General features: G+C 38.8%; 1 protein-coding gene across 2 annotated transcripts in view; it reads left to right on the top strand.

The window, feature by feature from the left end:
• Positions 1-23,857, top strand: part of dcc (DCC netrin 1 receptor) — a 368,958-nt gene that overhangs the window by 206,730 nt on the left and 138,371 nt on the right. For both annotated transcript variants that reach the window (XM_086054077.1, XM_086054076.1), the window contains exons 11-12: positions 602-740; positions 7,343-7,392. In XM_086054077.1, the coding sequence (XP_085910203.1) occupies positions 602-740; positions 7,343-7,392 (189 nt within the window). The remainder of the gene's footprint in view (positions 1-601; positions 741-7,342; positions 7,393-23,857) is intronic.

The following is a 23,857-nucleotide window of genomic DNA, read 5'->3' as shown; positions in this document are numbered from 1 at the left end:
GTATCAGTGGCACCGAATCAAGTTGGCTGTGTTCACTCCCACAATGGCGTAAACCACACTTTTTAAAATATAGCCATATATATTTGGATACTTTGTCATTTGTTGTCAATCCATTCCAGAGCACTATCTATTTCCATTTATTTTCAAGTGACCCTCATCACATTTACTGAACACCTGAAACAGCTCACATACGCGAATGAGAATAACCTCACCAATTCACTAAGTAAATGTGAGTTATTTGCGATTTGCTGTACATTCACTCACTGAGTCGTTCGTGAACGGCAATAGCATGGCACTACATTCAATCAAATCCCTCCCCAATCTGACGCTGGCTTTTGATTGGTTGTTCGAATCACTTCAGAAATTGATCCGTTCAGTTAGGTTCGCTCAAAAGGTTTCTTCCTTTGAGTCAAACACTCGCTACCAACACAACACTATTCAATACATATGTGATTTGTATTCACATTTGATCGAGGTGTGAGTCAAACTCAATTTTATATTTTTTGTCACTGCCAGCCCAGTATTTCATACTGTAAAAAATGTGTCATTTTATGCTAAAGCCATCAAAGAAGTCTAATTTCTTCTATTTGTGTTTGTTCAGAGTGTCGATGTTAACGGACTAAACTACAAGATGGACGGACTGAATAAATTCACACAGTACACAGTTTCCGTTTTGGCTATCAACCGCTTTGGACCCAGCACTGCCTCAGAAAACGTCATTGTCACCACTCAATCAGATGGTGAGTGCTTTACCTCCTTTTATGTGTCTGTTTTTGCTGATGAATTGATTAAATGTTTTTCCATTTAAATCGTTGAAGTAAGCAATCCATGCTGAATTTCCAATTTTAGAATTCCTGGCATTGAAACCTTTCTACCCCACATCAAGCTTTTGGTATCAATACTAGGAATGTTCATATAAAGCTTCATGGTTGATGGGTTATTTGGTTAGTTAGTGTGTTTGTGTGTGTTCATATGCGTGTGTGTGCTTGTGTATATGCATGCACCCAAACTTGTGTGCTCTTCTGCTGTCAGTCGTTTCACTAGGGACCCTGGATTTTTAATTAAGCGCCTCTCAGTGTGACACTCTCATAAAGTTCACACACAAACGCACACGTGCACACCTCAGTTCTCCTCTTTATATGCAAATAATACGTCCTTGCAATATTGTTTCCAACTGGGATTTGAAGTCCTTCTTCTTTTTCCTGTGTGCGGAACATAGGTAACACTTATACATATATATGAAGTCAAGTTATTACATTTCTGGACATCTCGACATCAGGGGCATGTGAGGCACAGTATATGCCTGGGGTGAACTGCCGTTTTTGATGTCTTCTCAATTTTGGGGGTGGGTCGACAGGGGGCGTGGGTGGCCGGCGCAAACATTCTTTTGGAGCATAAGCGGATAAGTGGATTTTCATTTGGTTTTCATTTCACTATCGGCGGCGGACATATATAATCGGTGGTATTCACCTAATACATTTACATCAACCGGGAGATTGGGGTAGAGGGATTGTGCTGTGGATGATGTCAATGTGACTGCTGTTGGGAGCCTATGCACAGAGTACAGTTTTATACTTAAATGGTTTTGAAAAAAAATAACATCCAACTTTCTCTACAAGCAGATGACTAGTCAAGATGTTAAAGGCTAAAATGTAGGACTATGTGTATTCGCTGTAAAACCAAACATACCCAGATAAAGAATATACAGTAGGTTCATAGTCCCAATAGCTCACATGGCCTGACTGTTAGGTCGTAATGGATTTTGTACAATGTAGTCTCAAGGGCAAGTCAACAATAGTAAAATTGTTTACAAACATGTTTTTTTTTTTTTTTTTTTTTAATGTACCGTATTTTTCTAGACACTTAAAAACCTTTAATTTCCTTAAAAATTGACAGTGCACCCTGTAATGTGGTGCACCCTAAGTATGGATGAATGTCGGCTTTTCAGTTTCAATATGTTTTCATCATACCGGTACAAGAGCTACTTCCTGCTTCTGTGTCTTAGGCTACATTCACACTGATGTCCAATTTTGATTTTTTTGTTAAATCCGATCTTTTTATGTACTCCTTCACATTACAAAAAAAAATGTGACTTCTAATGTGAATGCAAGGCGTCCGTGAAGTCAAGCGCATGCGCATGAAGGACGACGTCGAGTGACGTGCACCAAAACAAAGACATCACGTGGGGCATTGTTTACGGAAGTAAATATGGTCCCGCGTGTAGGGGCTCATTTTATCATCTCATATCGCTAGAGTACCAAGGCGGGAGGACTGAGGTACCTATAATTGGGGGATATGAGTAGACGCTCCTGGAGCTCCTCATTTAATGGAGAAGTCTACTAAAGATGACGTCACATCATTGACGCGCGTAATAAATGAAGCGTCTGTGTGGCTCAATTACTACTATCACCACAAATGTCCACTCTATGATTCATGTTTCAAGTAGGATTAAGTTAAAGTCAAATGTAAAGAGAGCAACTGTTACTCAAAATAACTTTACAGATTCACGGACAATGACAGTAGTTTTTCTCTGCCCAGCCCATGCAGAAGAAATATATCCATATGCAAAAGAGGCCCAGGTTGGATTAAAAAAACTGAATTGTACTGTTTACACTGCATGAAAAAAAATCAGATAGGTGTAGCAGTCAGAGGATCTCCTCCTCCGCTCGAAGCAACCCCCTTATAGATGCATGGCAAACAAAAGCTAGTGCGACATGTAGCACTACCCGTTATTTCATGCCAGGTGTGAACCTAGCAAAATTGCGCCAAATCTATCAATTGAACATTTGGTACAATTAGAATAAACAATTTAACACACGCACGGTGGTCGACTGGTTAGCACGTCCGCCTCACAGTTCAGAGGTTGTGGGTTCGATCCCGGCCCTGGCCTCCCTGTGTGGAGTTTGCATGTTCTCCCCGTGCCTGCGTGGGTTTTCTCCGGGTACTCCGGTTTCCTCCCACATTCCAAAAACATGCATGGTAAATTGATTGGACACTATAAATTAAAGGTGTGATTGTGAGTGCGGAATTTTGTCTCTGTGTGCCCTGCGATTGGCTGGCAACCAATTTGGGGTGTCCCCCGCCTACTGCCCGAAGACAGCTGGGATAGGCTCCAGCACGCCCCGCGATCCTTGTGAGGATAAGCGGTATCGATAATGGATGGATGGAATTTAACACACAGCGCTTAACAAAAATAATGTGCCTTTTAACCCTGTGCGTCTTATGCATGATTTAGAAAAAATAGACCCATTCATTGATATTAATCAATTAATATCAATTCATATTAATACAATGTGTCTAATGGTCTGTAAAATACAGTATATAAATTTTAATTGCACAGTCTTTGTCCTTAGTTCACAATTAACTTGAGGAATATACAATAGTATAGTGTAAGGACCTCATATTTTGCAGTGAAATAAAGTGAAATCTTATGTGCTTTAGTTGGTATCTCTTCTAATTTCCAATGACTGAAATATCTACTCGGACATCCATTTGTAGACCTAAGTGGTGCCCAGAAGGTAATGTTGTCATAAATAAACTTGCATGCATGGACAGTGAAATATAATGGAGTCATCTGTCCAGCTGCAGTAGCACGACACAATGATCTGAGACTAAGTGAGCGCAGATACTGAGTGGTTGTATTGTGCATCTCCCCATCTGTGGCTCTGTGATAACCATGACTTGTGGCCTAATTACTCTCGCTCACACTCAAGCACACACTTGTACACACGCACACATACACGCCATGAGCAGCTGAATCAATAGATAAGCTGTGGACAGTTAATCAGCTAGGTGGGAAGACATTGTTCATTTCAACCGTCCATCCATCTTCGTCTGCTTATGAAGAGGTCGTGGGGGCAGCAGAGAGGCCCAGACTTCAGGATCACAATGCATTCCCAGGCCAAGAGACATATGACCCAATTTACCTCCAAATAGTGGCAGATAAGGCCGTGTTGCGAGTGACTAAGATTGCAATCTTTTACTAAGATCCCAAATTGTGTGCTCACTCACTTACATATTGGGTACGCTGTTGGCATTAGGTTAACAAGTGGTGGAGACTGATGTATTTAAATGTGGGTTTTGCACTTTTAGTAGCTCTGACTGTTCTCACCACAGAACATTTGAGAGAGCACTGCAAATGCATAATGAAATTTAAAGTGATGAAATCAGAAGTGTTGATGGAAAACAAGCAAACATACAGTATTACTGAGTAACAGAATATAAATCTAACACTGTGATCATTTTGGTAAAGTCGACACATGAATAAAAGTTGAGTCAACTTTATTTCTATTGTCCTTAAAGCTCAAGTGTGAATTAATTGCAGAAAACACTAAATGAAGTCTAAGTAAAGTAATTCAAAATCATACAAAAAATAAATTAAGTATGAAATAAAATCATCTTTCGTATATTTGACAAAGTAATTGTTTTTGCGAAGTGTAACGCTGGCGAGCAACAACCCGGAAGTGAAACGTCACATCAAGAAGATGACGGCAGTCCTCAACATGGAATGTGTACAAAGCCAGTCACACATCGACAATATTTTAAACTCATCTGAAGTGAGCCAGGTGTTTGATGAGTTGGAGGAAGAGGAGGTTGTTGGTATGATGTTGACCATACATGTACAAGCCAGATGCTCAGGCGAGGAAAGTGTTGTGCGAATGTCCGGACACGGAGTGGAGACGAGACTCGATCTCTTCAATGACGTCACTCGCCGGAGATTACCGGAGATTGCCGAACATTTGCATTTCCGTTGTTAAGCGCGTTGCTATGGGTCTAATTATGAATCTAGTGAGTTGCGTCATAACTAATAAAAGTATGCTTAAAATAATTGTAGCCGTTAGTATTACTCAAAAGATGGTTGTCCAAGTGTACTTCACACTTGATCTTTAATTACAAATGAGTCTCAAACGGTTTCTTCACAAGCCCATAGATGACAAATATTAGCCACATCCCCTGATCTAAATTCTACGAAAAAAACAAAATAAAACAGAAGGGGTAAAAATATGAAACTTTGACATGGGAGCCCTGAATTGTAGATTAATACACAAGTCATCAATATTATGAAGAAATATTGCTGGAATTATTTGGTAAACAAAAACATGTTAATCAGAATCGAATGTTTTATCATTTTGATTCTTCAAAGTAAGCACCTTTTTCCCAGAAAACAGCTTTGCAGATCTTGGTATTTTTTTCAGTCACCTTTATGATCTGACTGATGCTCTATGACCTAAAATGGCTTTCAGCTCACAGCTGTGCATTATAAAGAGTTAATAGCTTGAATTTCTTGACGTATTAATGTGTTTGAATCTGAACGAAAGTGGAAACAATGAGCACAAAACCAAGATACGAACCAAAGCGTAGATTTTGCGAACCGTTCTGCCCCTTATATACGTGTATGTGGGGACACCGAGAGACGTAATCCAAAAACCTGATTAATAATAAATATGGGACAAAAGGAAACAGAAACAAATGATTCCAATGTCAAGAAAACACGCATGAACTTGTATTTACCTTTATTTGCAATTGTTGCAAAGCCCCTGATTGTATGTCTGCAGCCATCCATTTTATCTACCGCTTGTCCTCATTATGGTTACAGGTCGGACCTCGGACCGGTCGCCAGTCAGTCACAGCATACATATAAACCACAAACCATTCACACACATTCCACCCATTTAAAATCAATTTAGAGTCTTTGAGTAACTTAAGATCCATGTTTTGTTTTTAAACAGAGAAGACTAATGCAATCACAGGGAGAACATACAAACACCACACGGAAATGTTAAACCCAAATCTCTTGACTGTGAGGCAGGCGTGTTTCGCGTTAATCCACCATGCTACCTCTCACATCTCTCCTTGGTCAATAAATATATTTTACATTGTCGCTGTCCTGTGAAAAACACGTATCTCCAATTTTGGATACTTTTTAAATGTTCACATTCATGCGATGTCTGTAACGCGGAAACACCATTCATGTAAAAATAAGACAAATGAAAACAAATGAAGATAGATAAGTGTTTTTCACAGGACAGCGACGATATGCAGTCTATACTTATAATAATGAAAACCCTTTAGATATGTAATCTGATTTTCGAGGGGCTCCTTTACACTCTATATCAGTGTACAGAATAAATTATCCATTCTCATTTCAGTTCTTTCAGTGGTGCCCTGTAAATAAACTTCGCTCAGCATCGCTCCACACCCACTCATTCCCATTCTAGTCACAGCAGCACTGTCGCTGCACAGCACATCGCCGCAGTGGACTCGTAATTGGACTCAGACTCGCAGCCTCTGACATTAGAGGCTGGCAAGATTGCAATGGCGATGGAACCATTAGTTTAAGTAGCTATCCGGTATTCCTCTTAAAAGTGTCACGGAATGAGGTTTAATCTTACCATGCTACCTGTTTGACTCTGTTAAACCCTTAAACCTTACCGGTATTTGTATTCAGGTGACAGCACCTTCATAACCTCAGAGCACATGACCACACCAGACTTTTACACGAGGCCTCGACACGAGGGACGTTCTAACTTGCAAGGAGAATACCGTCTCTCGACATCCCTGAGAAAGGCATTTTCAATTACGTGCTGCTGCAGCTGGCTGGTACAAGGGACTTCTCATGTTATGTCGCATAAATAATGATGAACATGAGATGTCTGCACATTGCAACTGTTAAGCGTTTTTTTTTTAAGAATGGAAGAGCAAGGAGATTCCATTTGTTCTGTGTTGAATGTGCTACAAACACAATAAGTCACTTGTGCTTTTGTGTTCATCCTTTCATGAGAATTTCAGTGTCAGTGTTGATGCTATGACTATGACTAAAATAATCTGCCATTGAGAACTGTTTACCATTTCATAAAAGATCTCAATCATCATTTAATGGATGTTGGCTTGCATTGCACAAGTGCACGTTAGAAAAACCTCCCTCCTTGGAGCCTTAAAAAAAAAAAGAGTGCTGGCCGCTGAGTCTACGGCCTGTACTTTGAGTTCAGTGGTCAGCACACTCGACTTCCAAGCCAGTGATGCGGTGGTGTCGCGGGTCCGAAGCACGAGTAGGTCCGGCTTGGACGGCACAGATCGCCACTGTTACAATTATACAAAAAAATGTAAGAGAATAATTCTCCTTACGTGGTCATAACTGTTTTTAATTATTTTTAATTATTTAGTTGTAAAATGATCAAATTCAATGCATAAATGCCTCACTGCAGAATTGATTTGAAATAGTTTGCTGCAATTATAAACAGTATACTGTGCTCTATTTGTGTCTCAATTTCCAGAAAATAGATTATACTTGTTTTCATGTATTTTCACCTTTTCACCACTTGTTTTTTTTTCCCCTACACAGTACCGAGTGCTCCTCCCCAGAACATCACCTTAGAAGTTGTGCTTTCCAGGGTAAGATGGCATTTCAATTGCAAATATTTTCTAGAATTGTTCAAATATATTGCTTTATGTGTTATTTTCCACCATTTCTTTAAGTTTTTGAATGACATATTCCTTCCATTTTCAATTTGGGCATTGTTACGCGCATTGTTTTTTTTCAGCCTCTGCTGCACAAAATTCATTAGTAATAAATTGGTCACAGAAACATTTAGCAAACAAATAATGGATGCTCGGGTCAAATTCTCCAGAGAATAAGAACCACCACTTATGTGCTAAACATGTTAATTTGTGCTTTCTTTCACTCATTGCAGTCATATTAATTATACCTATGTCATACTATGTAAACATGAACTGTATTTAGATTTAGTATGTATGTTGACAGGCTTACAGCTGACTTTTAATTGAGTTTGACGTAAACTACACAAATGTTTAACATGATTTTACAGGCTGTGATTGATTAGGTTTATTCTAACATTACGAGTGTGACGTTGCTATCAGTCAACTGTTTCTCTTGTGAACAAGCCTCATTTTACTGATTGATATCCACTCCAAATATGTTCACGTTGCCATGCTCTTTTACTGTTCACATTGATGCATGGCAAGGTTGTTGAAATCTACAAAACATCATTTAAAGGCAAACTCAGACATATTAAAAAGGGAATGTAATAATCCTACTGCCAGACATACAGTTGCTGAAATGTGGATCAGAGGTCTTGGGCCATACAGGGGCATCTGTCCACAAGCATGGATTTCTTTAGCAATGCTTAAAGGCTCAACCTCCCCCAAAATCAGAATGTCCCTTTCAGCAACAAATAGACACACTGAGTTATCATGCTGCTACATCCAAGCTTCTTGATTATGCAGCCTGAGAGCCCTTTTGCTGACTGCTGGATTCTGTGTGGCGTTAACGTTGTGTGGGTGTGTTATGTTAAATTGAGCCTTCTTGTAACTTCAGGTGTTTTTCTAATTCAGCGGCTTGGAGGTGAAATACTGTCTCCATGAGTCAAAATGTCGGTCTTTATGGGGTTTACCTCTCGTAAAGCCCCTATCCCACTGAGCGGCGAACAATCCCTGTGTTTTCGAAGGCAGTGAATGTTGCAGTCACGTCAAAGTTCGTTCAAGGTCACAAATGTTTGCAAAACATTCACCAGGCATTCACCAACAGTTTTAGCGATTTTTATTGTCAAAAGGGAAATTTTAATTTTGAACGTGTTCAAAATTCCCTTGCGACAAGAAAAGTGCAGTGAATGTCTGATGACCGTTTGGCGAACATTTGCGACCTTGAACGAACGCTGACAAACCCTGTCGTGAATGCGCATTTCTCTACCTTTGCCAACAGTTGGAAATGTTTGCCCCTCAGTGGGGTGGGACTTGCTCCCAGTCATCATGATAATAAAAGCCTTGTGGACGAGGATGGGGTGAGTCATGGCTCATTTATATGAGATAGAAGTGCACCCCACAAACCAAGTGATTTAGATTGCTAAGAACGGATGTTACGCGTGTTATCAAGCATGAAAATGATTTGCGGTTTTGAAACGTAGAGCTCCAAAGAGGAAATATTTTGGGAATGGGTGTGATGGGACATGGAGGTATAACAAAGATTGTCAGTGAACTTCGAACATGTGCCTGATGGGAGCTTTGAATTCGATAAAAACACAAACGTGCATCGATAGTTTTTTCTATGGGAAGGTACTGGAATACTGCTACCTGATTGGTTTGTGACGTGTACAAGAAGTTGGCTCATGCACATCAAAGTAAACAGAAACTGAAAAGAAGACACCTCGCCGATTTGGAAGTTGGAACAGTAGACGCTAGTTGCATGACTGAATTTGGTGAATGGTGATTCCAATCATATGTTCTGGTATTTTTAACTTAGACGAGACCTCTGTTGACATAATCTTAATGGTAGCCACAGGTATGTATAACTAGAAGAATTGTGTCATATGCATAATGTTATTTAACACAGCAGAAGAGATAATGTAACTATGTTAACAATATTCTGGTAAGAAAAAAATGTTAACACTAGGCTAGCTTGTATAGCTAACGACAATCACAAAAAAATGAACACTAACTCTTGGCTAGGCTGAGATGTGGTAAAACAATAAAAACAGGCCATGGAGACAGTGGTCCAGGAAAAGCCCCTTCTGCTCCTTCCCATCACTATTGATTTTGTTTCTTTGGAATGTAATTGGAATTGGAACGTATCACCAGCGATTATAAAGTAATATGTTCTTGTGCACTATTTTGATTACTACTATTGAGTAAAGTTTATTTGCTCTACCATTTATTATTTATTAACTCTGTTGAAGTTGTACTGTTGCACATTTCATGAGAGAAATTGACAGTGTCATTTCTTATCTTAATGTGATCACGTCTAGATATATACTTTATTATACATTGATACTGTTTTTTTCTGCTTGTTTTTTTCTCTGAAAATGCATCAGATTTGTTGCTTTTAAATATGTGAAATCTTCAAAATTTTCCTGACCTGAAACTTTTGAACCTGGGCCTGACTTGTTTTCATGCCTGGCTATAATTCTTAAATATTTTTGTATTTTGACCTGGTAACTGTTTTCATAATACAGAAAATCAGTTTCAAAAAGCATACATGGCCTTCCTCCTGAACCGTATAATTTTTTTCTGACAATGGTATATTTAATCCTTTCAAGGCAGTATCAGAGAACACGAAAAATGATTCCAAATATAATGTGAACGGCTCATAATTCATGTCCATAAAGAGGAGTTTCAGACTGTCTGTGGAGAGCTGACCTCATTTAGTTTCTGTCTGCTTACTTTCCTGCATGTGATTGATATTTCTCTGCTTAAAGGGCTGATCGATGCATGATGTCAGAGCTGCAGTTTGATGTCGAGAAACAGTGAATGGGCTTTTCTTTCCAAAAAACTTCCAAAATATATCTTTCCAAAACTGTCCTCAGATCAACAAAAACAAGACTATTGTTTTGATTAAGTAATGATAGTTCAAACAATATTGTATGTATGTTGCTTTAGGTGTTTTCATCGATTGTTGGTCAACGTAGTTTCTCATTTCTATTTGTTTGTTTGTTTTGTTTTGTTTATTTATTTATTTACAGATTAAATGTAAGAAAACATCTGATTGTGTTTCCATATGCATATCATATTTGGAACCCCAATGCTTTCCTAGAATGGTCAGGAGCAGCTCTTGTTTCAGCCAGAGTGTCCCAGCTGGCCTGGGTATACTTGAGCTGCAAGCATCTCTGCTCATGTATGTGTGTGATGTGGCTGTGATAAGCTCTTGAAATGGGAACCAAAATGAAAAGGGGATTTGCACACCTGTCCCAGCCTTAATAATGTACGTACATGCACATGATGTGCACCAAATTTTGTCTATGTTTGTCTGGCTTAGCAGATGTGGCCATATTGTTGACAGAACAATGTCAGACACATCAAAAGTAATGAAATGCTGAAGTGCTTCCCAGTGCAGAGTACCTATGTAGCAGGTAGTAGATGTTCAGCATCTTAAACCAGATCATCAAGTGATACTTTTGCTATGGGAAAATAGATGAAGATGAACAGATTGTATTTCCTATAAATTTAACCTGTGAGTAAAAAATCTGGGGGTGAAGGCACAGATGTATATAATAATGACTGCCAGTTACTTCTCGCAGCTGAAGTCAGAGGGCAGCCATCTTACGTTGCCATTGTTACTGACAACTTCTGATATTTATAATATTAATATTATATTATTACACTGTTATCAGTGTGTTTTATGCCAGGATCCCTCTATGGAGTCATGAGAGCCTCACAAAGACCAAACTTCACTGGCTGCATCGACCATTCAGATATATTATCTCAGTAATGTTAATCGTGACTTACAGAAGTGAGGTTTACATTTCACATCGATTTTCACTCTGAGATATAGTTTATGAGAGAAAATTTATAGTCACATTGTGAACGATTATATATGCATTTAGAACTTTTCCAGAATTATTGGTACAACCGTATGCCACACTGTGTGGCATTTATGCCGTAGAGACAGAGAATAACATGAAAACACCATAAAGACGTCAATGTATTCAAGTTAGGTGCGCTGAGCAAGTGGCAATGCAAGACGGCCGGCAGCGGCTTTACTTGTCACTATGGCAATAAAGAATAGTCATCCCATTGGAGAAGCAGCCAGGCAAGCCCAAACCATGACATTACCTCCACCATGCTTCACAGATGAGCGTGTGTGTTTTAGATGATAAGCAGATCCTTTCTTTTTTCATCCTTTGGCATTCCCATCACTTCGCTAGCAGTTCATCTTGGTCTCAGCAGCCCATAACATTTTGTTTCAAAATGTGTGGCTCATTTCGGTACTTCTTTGCAAAATCCATTCTTGCCTTCCGATTCTTTTTACTGATTAGTGGTTTGTATTTTGTGGTATGGCCTGTGTATTTCTTCTTTCGAAGTCTTTATGTAACTCATGATGGTCACAGCAGAATTAATTCTGAAGTCTACAAAACCATTTGGTCTGGCAATTTACAGAAAAATGCATACAAACTACTCGGGAGAAACTTAATCATGCAACAAACAATAACCCAAAACACGCACACAATGAAGAATGCAACAGTCTGATGAAGTCATTGGGTCGCAGGCTTGATGCAGTAATTGCAAATAATGGTTGCACCACCAAAGATTAAAAGTTGATTTAACAAAGTCCCCTTACAATACTTTTGCTCACTTGAAAAGTTGGTTGGCTTTAAACAAAAGGTGCTCTGTCCTGAGTTATTGAACACGTCTAGATGTAAATACCAGTGGTGGATAGTCTGGCAGTACCGACGGAAGGTCTGTCAGTCTGTCACTGACGCTCTCCCATTTCGCTGGCAGAAACTTGGCACGTCGGTACGGAAGTGTGGAACTGCCAATCTTAAGTAAACATTTTTGAGTGGCAAACTCGTTTGTATATTAACGAATATGTTCAAACATACAGTATTTGTAGACTTAATGCTACAGGTTGCTGTAACGGTAGAAAGATGCAACAGCGCTCCATGCATCTTTATAATGTGGTCAAAATCAAAACGAAAAAAAGACAACTCTTAACTTTGTTGAAACGTCTTTAAACATATGTTTATTGACCAATTTTTCAGATTTCCATAATGTTGATTTTATTATTGTTTGTTTCCAAGCTAGCCTTTGTAATAACATTGTAACAAAAAGGGAGCTCCCAGGGCCATCATCATGTCTTCAAAAGTTAAATGAAAACTTAAACAATAGCTCCATATAGTTTTCTCCAGTAAATAAAGTCCTCCAAAATTTCAAAATGACAGAAATGTTAAAATTTCACTTATCTTTGTTTTAATTTCAAACAAATGCAAAAAGTGCAGAGTGTTCCCAGGGTCAGTAGAATCTCTTAAAAATTTAACTAAAATTTTAAATGAATAATTCCTTGAAGTTAACACAGTTTTAAATTGATTTATTATCGCCCGGGTCGATTATCGGCTCCGGTATTCAGTGTTTTGACAAATATCGTCTTTTTTAAAAAATCTGATGGCCGATAATAAATCAATTCAAAACTGTGTTAACTTCAAGGACTAACTTTATAAGAGATACCATCAAATAAAAGCTGTAATTCTGAACTTTTGTGTGGTATTCATTGTTTGATTGAAAACCCAAATGTCTTCAGTATACAACAAAAACATAAGCAATTGACACTTGCCGCTTCAATACTTTTGGAATAACAGTACAGAAGATATCTAATTGATGCTTTAATTTTTATATTTATCCAGCACCCCATGTTAATGCAGTAGAGAGGCTGGCACCTATCCTATCCTATCCTATCTACACCTAGTGTGAGATTCCGGGCTTTTCTAACACATGCTCCGCAGGAAGAATGAGGAAAATTTGTGGAAGCTACAAAAATATCTTAACATCATACCAGCGCAACAGCATGTGACTCACAAATAGGAGCAACATAACTAAATAAGTACACAAAAGGCACAAATGGAGGATATGGTTAATAGTGTTGGGTTTTTCATTGGTAATGGGTTGAAAACAGTTTTTTTTTTTTTTAAATGCACATTATGTCTTCTTCGTACTTAATCCCCATGGTCATCTGGAAGTGAAATTTATTGGTTGACTAATCAATGTTCTCCAGTGTATCTCGACCCACTCTTTAGTAATTACACTGCTGGGGTTTGTACCACAATGGATGGGTGCAACAAAGTCGCACAGTACGGATCACTTCTTTTGGTCTCTCAACTTTTAATAATGAGATTGCAAAAAAACAAGCATAACTATGTACTGTAAAAGACAAATGCAGTTCATGTTGTTTTTGACTTTTCAAAGATAACCAATATAAGCACAGAGACATGTAAACTCCACACAGAACACAATTCACCGTTTGTAATCAGGACACAGCTGACATTGATTAAAATCATTTACATCCTGTATTAATGTTGTGCCAACCATATGCCATGGCTCATCTAAACAGGAAACATCGGACATGATTCAAGCCCCAACAAGAATAAACGCAGCAACTATGGTCGGACTCTTGACTTATCTGGCTCAGTCAGTTGTTAGCAAACTTTGAATCCCCCTGCTGTTTGTAAGTTGCCCCAATCAAACCAGCTTTTCAGAAATCAATTTCAAATCTGGCATTTCCAGAGGTTTACTTTACTCAGTGGAGCGCTACTGTCGGAGCGGCTGCTGTTGTTGCATGCTTGGGTGAATACGTCCCACTATGGTAAGTTACTAATTCTCTTGGGGAGTTCACAGGGTATGTATCTCGCTGGACATTTTTAGGGGTCAGGATCAGGATGGGATTTGTAAAACATCCACTACACTACAAATTTAACACGCCAACTCAACTTTTATAACCAAGCAGAAGTAGTTTAATCGATTTTGACATTGTGAGAGACTCAGACCAATTCAAGTAGTAACTAATGGAACTGCAAAACATCCCACTGAAATTACTTTTACCTTCCTTTTTATTTGACATTAAGTAAATATTTATAGTTATCGGGCCCTTTCGGCTTTTCCCAAACAGTAATCAACAAATATCAAGCTATTGTTCTTATTTAATAAACCTGGTAAATGAGTGATGGATAATAAGCATTTCAGTCTAGAAATAGCGATTGTGTTTCCGATACACATTGTCACCATACAACTGGAGCTTGACATGCACCTGAGTAATAATAAATGCAGTGTCCTGAGGTGTGGGACAATAGAGAAATTACACCTTGAAGTAGTCTTTGTGGAACTGAAGCTCATGAATGAGATTAAACTCTTCAATATCCTGCCCTGCCATTGGTATGGGATGCACCGATTCCTTTTTTTTTTTTCTATTTGTTAGGTTTTTTTTTAGCTGCTACTGCTCGTATTCTCCTCCTCCTTAAAATAGGCAAAGCCATGGCTTTCTTTTTTTGACAAATACAGGTTGCTGATGTGTGGAAAAGCCATCCTATTACTTCTTGGTAGGTTTCCATTTCAGCACTTTTAAATATGAGCAAGCTTTCAGAGTTTTTCAGAGCTTTCTGAGATGCTGTCGTTGCCTGCCGCACCGCGCTGAACACCAAGAAAATCAATTGCCTTGTGAAAAGGCCTCAAGTGCGAGTGGGTCTATGTAGAGTTTTGCATTGAGTCTCCAGAGTTGATTGAACTGAGACTAACCTTCCAATTCTCCCGGAATGAATCACATTTAAAACATTGGTCTCCTCGTCCACCGACCTGCAAAAGAACACACTGCCGACTGCCCTGCGTTTGACAAGCTCCCTCCCGCTACAAGTCTCAGCCTACAGTGTGCTTACATTTGAATTCATAATCGGGTGACTAAAACAATAAAATCCGTCTAATGAAAAGATTGACACATCGAAATGATGGGTCAACTCAAATGCAGATAAAATTAGCATGCCTGTATGTATTTGCCATCCAAGTCAGTGTGTGTTCTCATCTGTATATACAGTGGTACATCTACTTACGAACGTCTCCTCATATGAAATTTTCAAGTCACGAAACGCCTCAACAGGAAAATATTGTCTCTAGTTATGAAATAAATTTCAGGATACGAAAGGTAAAAGTATGGGCTGATACTCGCAGTATGGGCTGCTACTAGCAGTATGGGCTGTGACTCGCAGCGCCGGAGTTTTCTGAACGCAACATACTCAGAGCTGCTCTGCCATTGGCTAGCCTAGCATCTTCCTGCCATCCCATTGGCTAAGAGGGACCTCTACCGTATGTGTCTATGTGTGCAGATAGACAGGTAGATAAATATATATGTGAGAGATGTCTATGCAGCGTCCTCGTCATTCGCCCCTCGGGTCATGAGCTGTTCCGATAGTTTTACGTGAATTAGAAACGAGGAAAAGAAAAAAGGAGAACATCATTTTCTTTTGTCCATACAAACAAAGCAAGAGATAATAGAAAAGTATGAAAGGGGATGCGTTTGATTGATCTCGCCAAAGAATATGACTGTAATGTATCGGCGGTCTGCACGTTATTAAATCAGTTCTTTAATAAACCCCAGGCAAAAACCACTTCTGAGAGAGAACATGAACCAAAGAGGGCAAAAAGCGATGAGGACAATAATTAAAAGGTAAACGACCATCATTTTTATTGCTTACTCTATACATTATGCACAACTCTCATTTATTGTGCAATAATCTAATTGTAACATGTATTTGTTACTTGTTTTCATGCATTTTTATGCTTTATAAAATATGTATGTCTCAATATTCGAGGGCTTGGAACGGATTAGGGCATTTACATGGAAAATGCGATTCTACTTTTTAAAATAAAATCTACTTAAGAAATTTCTTCCAGAATCAATTAATTTCGTAAGTAGAGGTACCACTGTATAATAGACGCTACTTCACAATGCTCAGACACATTGCTTGTAAATGCAGATATATTTTCAGCAACATGATCTATTTTTTTTTTTGTTCATAGTGTCCCAGATGCTAATCTGAATTGGATTGTCATATTGTTCAGTTTTTGTTGTTGTTGCTTTTTAGGCACACGTTGCTCAACAAACCCTTACCTCAACACTAGTCCAACGTAATGAAACATTATCTGGAATGTCATTCAGCCACCATAACGTCTTGCCAATTGCAAAGTGTTTTATTTTAACGTGTGTATGAACTGCCATATAAACAACATAAACACATTCACGTAAATAGAAATAATGATCTAACCTGTACATGAAATTCTGGTTTTAAATAACAGAAATACTATGATTAGAATTCCCCAATAGTGCATACAGCATACATTAAGTAATTAGTATTGGGTTATTACACAATCGTAAATATTATCGTGATGTCCCCTGGCTTGCACCAGTCCGCGTCATCATCATCATCTTCATCATCACATCACAACTGTGGTTGCTGGCAGCTAAAAGCTATCTTAGTTAAACAGTTGTAACCAATTCAATCCAATCACGATACTCCCAGGCGGTAAGTGGATGCGCATAGGAAATTAGCCATCTTAATGAGCTTGAAATAATGTCATGCACGGATGAATTTTTTTTTTTTTTTTTTTGGCGGTTGCGGGGACTGGGTGTGGGGGGACGGACCGACGGAATGTAAGGACGGAAGTGCTTTAAAAGGATGAGGATGGATGGTGTCGTAGAACAATTATTTTTATGAATAAGAACAGAAGGACGAGAACGGAAGTGTACCAAGGTTGCGGATGGAGGACTGACCGGCAAAAAAGGGTAAAGTGCCCAGCTCTGCTAACTACACATGCAGGTAGAAACTATAAATAGATACTGTATATGAATAAGACTATAGTCATAAAACATCTTTGTGTGTAACTCCACGAATGCAGAATGGCGGTGCATAGTGTCCACCATCCATGTGATCACCATTCATGTGATGCCCTTGTTACCCGGAGGCATGCACTCGCACGCTCACAAACACACCCATCCACCCAGACATGCACACACACCCACACACACACACTTGGTGTGATTGCAGCTTTCACCCGGTGGACATGAACAAACAATCACAGATTGAATTCTGAGTGTTTACTCACCTGATAGTGCGTGTGTCTGTGTGTGTATGTAGTTGTAAGGCACACAGTTGGTTGGATGTGTTTGGTATGCCATTCTCAGTGCAGTTCTGCATATTGAAAAAGAGTGGAAAACCAAACTGAATTAATTCCAGCTTCTGTTTAGAGTTTTTTTCTTTTCAGAATTGAGTTTTTTTTTCTTCAAATTTTGCACAGTTTTTTAAAAAATATATTATTATCATTATTATTATTATTATTTTGATTTGACTTTATGGTCATTGCAAAGAGTACACATACTGACTCAACAAAATGCAGTTGCAGCATAACGAGTAGTGCAAAGAGAGCAAAAAGTAAAGCAAGTGTATATGAAGGGTCATGGAATGTAAGTAAAAGTAATATATCGTCGCTGTCATGTGAAAAACACTCATATCTCCATTTTTTCCATTTTTTTAATTTTTACATGAATAGTGTTTCCACGTTACAGACATCACATTAACATGAAAATTAAAAATGTTTCAAAAATTGAACATAAGTGTTTTACAGGACTGTGATGATTAGAAGATATTGTTTTGGTAGACAGTGACAAGGCTATGAACATGACCAGCAATATTGTTATTTTAGCAACGTGTAATCCCAATATGGTATAAGTAACAGGGATAGTATGGTGAGTACAATGGACACTGCTGTAAATAGATATAAATATCGTAGTAAGTTGTTCATTACTACAAAACAAATATGTTATGGCTAAGTTTCCTTGCCTTTGTTTTTTTTACTCAAACTGACTAGTAAATTCAAGTGTGTTTCATAACTGTTCTGTCTACTCTGAAGGCTTCTCTTGGTCATCTCTCTCAAGCTAAAACTGCACATCAATGTCTAACCTGGAGCCCTGCTGCCCCTCATGGTCAGAATAAAACTGTGCACCTTTGGGCTAACCACAACTCGATTGATCAACATTTTTACCCTCTTTTATACTGTATTTTAATGTATATTTTTAATGACAATTAACTATGTCAATTACTCATTGTAGAAATTACTGAACTAGTAGATACAACATATGCCTTTGCAGTGCCAAAGGTCAGAGTTTTAGAGTGCTAACCAAAGTGCTTACAACAATGCAAACCTAGTGGAGGCAAAGTGTCAGTGAATTACATGTTTTTGAACGGCATGGTAATCAAAATAACAATAAAATAGCACATTTTGCTGTACAGTGGTACCTCTACTTACGAAATTAATTGGTTCTGGAAGAAATGTCTTGAGTAGAAAATTTTGTAAGTAGAGACATGTTTTCCATGTAAATGCCCTAATCCATTCCAAGCCCCCGAATATTGAGACACAAATGTTTTATAAAGCATAAAAATGCATGAAAACAAGTAACAAATACATGTTACAATTAGATTATTGCACAATAAATGAGAGTTGTGTATAAGGTAAAAAACAAAGAATAGAGTAAAGAATAAAAATGTGGGTCGTTTACCTTTTAATTGCTGTCCTCATCGCTTTTTGTCCTCTTTGGTTCATGTTCTCTCTCAGAAATGTTTTTTGCCCGGCGTTTTGTAAAGAACTGATTTAATAACGTGGGGACTGTCGATACATTACGGTCATATTCTTTGGCGAGATCAATCAAACGCATCCCTTTTTCATACTTTTCTATTATATATTATCTTTTATCTTGCTTTGTTTGTATGGACAAAAAAAAAATGATTTTCTCCTTAGTTTCTTTTCCTCGTTTCTAATTCACATAAAACTATCGGAACACCTCATGGCCCGAGGGGCGAATGATGAAGACACTCCATAGACATATCTATCACATATATATCTATCTACCTGTCTATCTACACACATAGACACATACGGTAGAGGTCCCTCTTAGCCAATGGGATGGCAGGAAGATGCTAGGCTAGCCAATGGCAGAGCAGCTATGAGTATGTTGCATTCAGGAAACTCTGGCGCTGCAATTAGCAGCCCATACTGTATTTATGTATATACCTTTCATAGGTTAGAATCATTTTTTGTTCTTTTTTCCCCCAAGTGTTCTGTGTTCATAGCACATGCTTCTGCATTGATTAAAAAAAAAAAAAGTAAACCTCATAAAAACTGGTTGAGAAATGAGCAAGTTGTGGTTCATCTTCAATGTACAGTACATTTCTTTGTTGAAAATGTTGCTCCCACTTAAAGTTAGCTTAGCTGGGGTACAGTGTGCTTGCCCATCTATTATTATCATTTTCTGTAGTGCAGCCATCTATATGAACAATAGACTGAAACAATCCTTTGAGCTTGTTGTTGTGCGTGGTGCCATTCAAGCCAGGACCACCATGCTCGTGTCCTGCGGCTGAAACCTGGTCCTGTTGCATGCAGCTCTGTGAGTTGTTGTTTACTCACCTGGATGCTTTGTACCTAGCCTTAGGTCCTAAGGTCAATAATCATGAGTACCGTATTTTCCGAACTGTAAGTTGCGTTTTTTTTTCACAGTTTGGTGCGACTTATACTCCAGAGTGACTTATGTGTGAAATTATTAACACATTATATCGTATCTCTTTCCTTTTCAAGGTCAGCAAACAATACACCAAACAACCACAGGAGGGCGTTCTAAGGCCGCATATAAACCTGCATTACATATTGACTTTATAACGGGCATAATAACCTGTACTGCAGAGCTGCATGGGCAGACCTGTATATCATTTCCCATAAACATAAAGATAAATCCTTAACGCTATTAAAATGCATGGATAATTTAAATGGTTAAATCCTAATATTTTGTGAAATAAGTAATTAAAATAGTATGATAAAAAGGCAATTTGACTATCAATACATCTACTTTCCGTGACTGTGGTCTTACACACACGTACTGTGCGGAAACAACAAAGAAATAATTACGACCGAATACATAAATACTTTTGGAGACTTGGAAACATTCTACATGGTCGGTGATTAAATAAAAGACTTATTTAATTGATCTACGACCGTTTTGGTGAGTTTAAAGTTATCTTACCTTGTAGTGTTGTCCATATTAATTTAGAGAATTTACACTGGCTGAAGAGGGTAGTATAGACCATTGATTCCGGTCAGAGAATCAGGAGGAGACACGGAATAAACGCACCAAGGCGTAACTAAACTTTGGTTCCACCCAGTCTTTCTGACATACCTGTTGTAAATTCCTCATTAGTGCTTCGTTTATACAGGCATTGGTTTACTGTTTAACTTGTGTGTTTTACACCAGGCATGTTTTCGGGCAGCCAATGGGTCCTTTCTTTAGCGAGTTGTTGAGCTCTGCGGAATGGATTGGAGTGCTACTGAAGCCATGTTGTTCCCTATCACTGTGTCCGGTCACGCTCTTTGATTCTAGTGACTGTTTGGGTGAGGCGCTCCGGTGAATTCCCCCGGGCAGCTAATGGGTCCTTTCTTTACGTTGATTTATGTCGGGCATATTGTTGGACAGCTAAGGGGTCCTAACAAGAGACGTTTGGAGTCTGTTAGCCGTTAGCGGCTAGCGGCAGATGCGCACCGTCTTCATGGTCGCGTACGCGCCGGGATTGAGCGAGTTGTTGAGCTCTGTGGGATGGATTGGAGTGCTACTGAAGCCACGTTGTTCCCGATCACCGTGTCCGGTCATGCTCTTTGATTCGAGTGACTGTTTGGATGAGGCGCTCTGGTGAACCCCCCCAAATTCACATACAGTCCTAACTTTCTTGTAATTCTACATGTGTGAATGTAAGCTAAATGTTACCATCGTAGCTCAGTGGAAATGTATACTAAGCGCACAATTTTATTATTTGTATTTATATGGACACATTTATCAGCGTTACGCGACGGAGGCAACTTGGCTTCCGGGTGGTGGTGGTGGTGGTGGGGGGGGGGGGTTGTGTAATGTAACGTAAGCATACCGTTCAGCTGTTGCTGTCTCTATTTTTATTTTAAATTGTTCGTTATTTAAATTTTAAATGACATGTCTGTTCTTGGTGTTGGATTTTATCGAATACATTTCCTTAAAAAATGCGATTTATACTCCAGAGCGACTTATATATGTTTTTTTCTACTTTATTATGCATTTTATGGCTGGACCAACTCATAGTCCGGAAAATACGGTATGTGTGTGCGCGACAATGAATAATGGTTGTTTGATTGATTGATTGAGGAAGGGAGATTTTTGTCTTTTTGTCTTTTCCAATAAAATGTGTTGTCAATCGAATCCTTGGAACCATTTATCAGTGGGAGAGGTGAGAAGCAACAAAACAAAGTAGTTAACACGTGGTAGGCTTTTAATTTCGACAGTTCCAATTGTGAGTTGCAACCAGTTATAGTGAGCGGTAAACTGTTCTTCATTTAAAGTCATCTTTATCTTTAATGAGTGGGGTATAACTGAGACTAAATAGGTCAGATAGCCAGGGGGAGATATTAAATGCCTGGATAATTTATGTTGCGAGTGCAAATAGGGACACATGGTTCTAGAATGCCACGATTTTTTTGTCTGTGGTGGAATAGAAGATTTATTTCAGTGCATTGTACGGCTTGAGACTGCAGAGATGATAGAAGTAGTTTTTAAAAGATTCCTGTTGTCTATTGGAGGGATTTTTCAAGTACAGTAATCCCCTCGCCACTTGGCAGTTCGAGTGTTCAGTGCATCGCAGGTTTTCAAAAAGTATTAATCAAAAAATAACAATGAAAAATACATTATGTTTCTGTCTGCTACAGGGGCTGAGATATTAATTATTTTGTAGGTGTTTAATTTCTGGGAAAACTTTTTTCAAGGGTAATTCCAAAGACGACACTATGTTTTGGGGAGCTGTTGAGCCATGCGCTTTAGGCTTTAATGGGTTAATATATGTGGTCTAGACTTTATTACCTTTCCAAAATGTGCTCCAAAAGTCCACCTTGGCGCCTGAGATTCTCCTGGATGCAGCGTATGAAATTGTCCATAAAAGACACACTCCTCCCTTTGAATAGTACAATAGTCCTGCAATAGTCCTTGCTTTTATCATACCAGCCCTCGCGGATCCTGAGGTCCTCTGGCGCCGGCCTTTTATTTATTCCAAGGGTGAGGACCAAAATGCATGGCGAGGCTGCATTCAGCCATTTTGGTCCTCACCTTTGGAATAGCCTGCCAGAGGATGTCAGGTCTGCAGAGACTGTTGATATTTTTAAGAGGAAGCTCAAGACACACCTTTTTAGTTTGGCTTTCAACAACTTTTAAATAATTTATCTTTTCTTTTGATTGAAGATAATTCTATGTTTTGCTTTGAATGTTTTAAAGCACTTTGAGTTGCATTTTTATGTATGAAAAGTGCTATATAAATAAAATGTGATTGATTGATTGATACAGTTTCTTTCTTCAAGTCTCTGATTGTGTGGGGGTTGTTCTCATAGTCATGGTATATAAAATAGCCCCAGAAGATGAAATACGGGGTTGTTAGGACAGGTGAGACTTCTCTGGGTCACATCTCCGACTGATCAGTAGACCTGGGAATTGTTGCCGGAGGCCAGGTCAGTGTTTGTTTTGATGTGTGCGTGGGGTGACCCGGTCCTACTGGAACCACTGCTCCTCACATCTCATAGCCACGCGTCTCCCAAGTCATCTTGTGTCGTTTTCGTCTTCAAAAGGTCCTATGGTTCCAAGGATTATGCTTTGAAATGGGCTAGCAAGCATTTCATCTAGTGTAATGGGCATTGCAGAATGTCCCCAAGAAATGCATAAATGCTGTTCACATGACAAGAGTGATTCTCATTTGAGAACCAGAAAGCATAGAGAAAGTCCGGGTTGACATTGTTTTTTTTTCACAAAACACATTTATACATTGTCTCTTTTTTTCCCTATCGCTCTGTTTGAGTTTTTGTGTGATCTGAGTTTGTAAGGGTACAATTGGAGGTCTATGATCAAAATTTGCCACATTGATTCCCAGAGAATGGCTTGCTCCTGCTGCACCTACAGATCAACTTCCTAAGAGTTAGCTCAAACTACACGACTTTTTTGTTTTTCACGACTGTCGCTCTGTCAGATTACCAGATCCGTTCTGTGTTTTTGACCGGGTCAGTGCCACACTACAAGTCTGACACCAACCAGACCTCGCCCAATCATCGCGTGTTGCCGACAAGAGCACAGTACATCGGCACAAGTCATTAAGGAAGCGGGACAGAAAGAAAAGAGGCAGAGGGATAGTTTGTTAGCATGCAAGACCGCAATTCATCCCGGAGCTATAGCTCTACAGGAACATGCTCCCGGCTCGGTACTCCATACAATGTGTAAAAATGATTTAGTAGCCTATTAGTATTTTCACTTATTTTCATGCATTTATATTATATGTATTTTGTGTATTAATTTGAGATGAAATAAAAAAAATGCTGTATTGCTTTTTTTTATTAACACACTGCAATTTTATATTGAGTGCATACTTTCTATTTTAATTGCTTTGCTATGGCGCATTTGAGATGGGCATGAGGAAGAAGAGAGAGAGATGTCATAGAGCAAGACCGTTCATGTCTGAAGAAGTTCAATAAAGGCGCAGATGAACACTATCATGCC

Source organism: Filicampus tigris, chromosome 15 (genome assembly GCF_054856515.1).
Source record: "Filicampus tigris isolate MCC_2025a chromosome 15, RoL_Ftig_1.0, whole genome shotgun sequence".
NCBI lineage: Eukaryota > Metazoa > Chordata > Actinopteri > Syngnathiformes > Syngnathidae > Filicampus > Filicampus tigris.
This window is presented reverse-complemented; position numbering and strand designations above follow the sequence as displayed.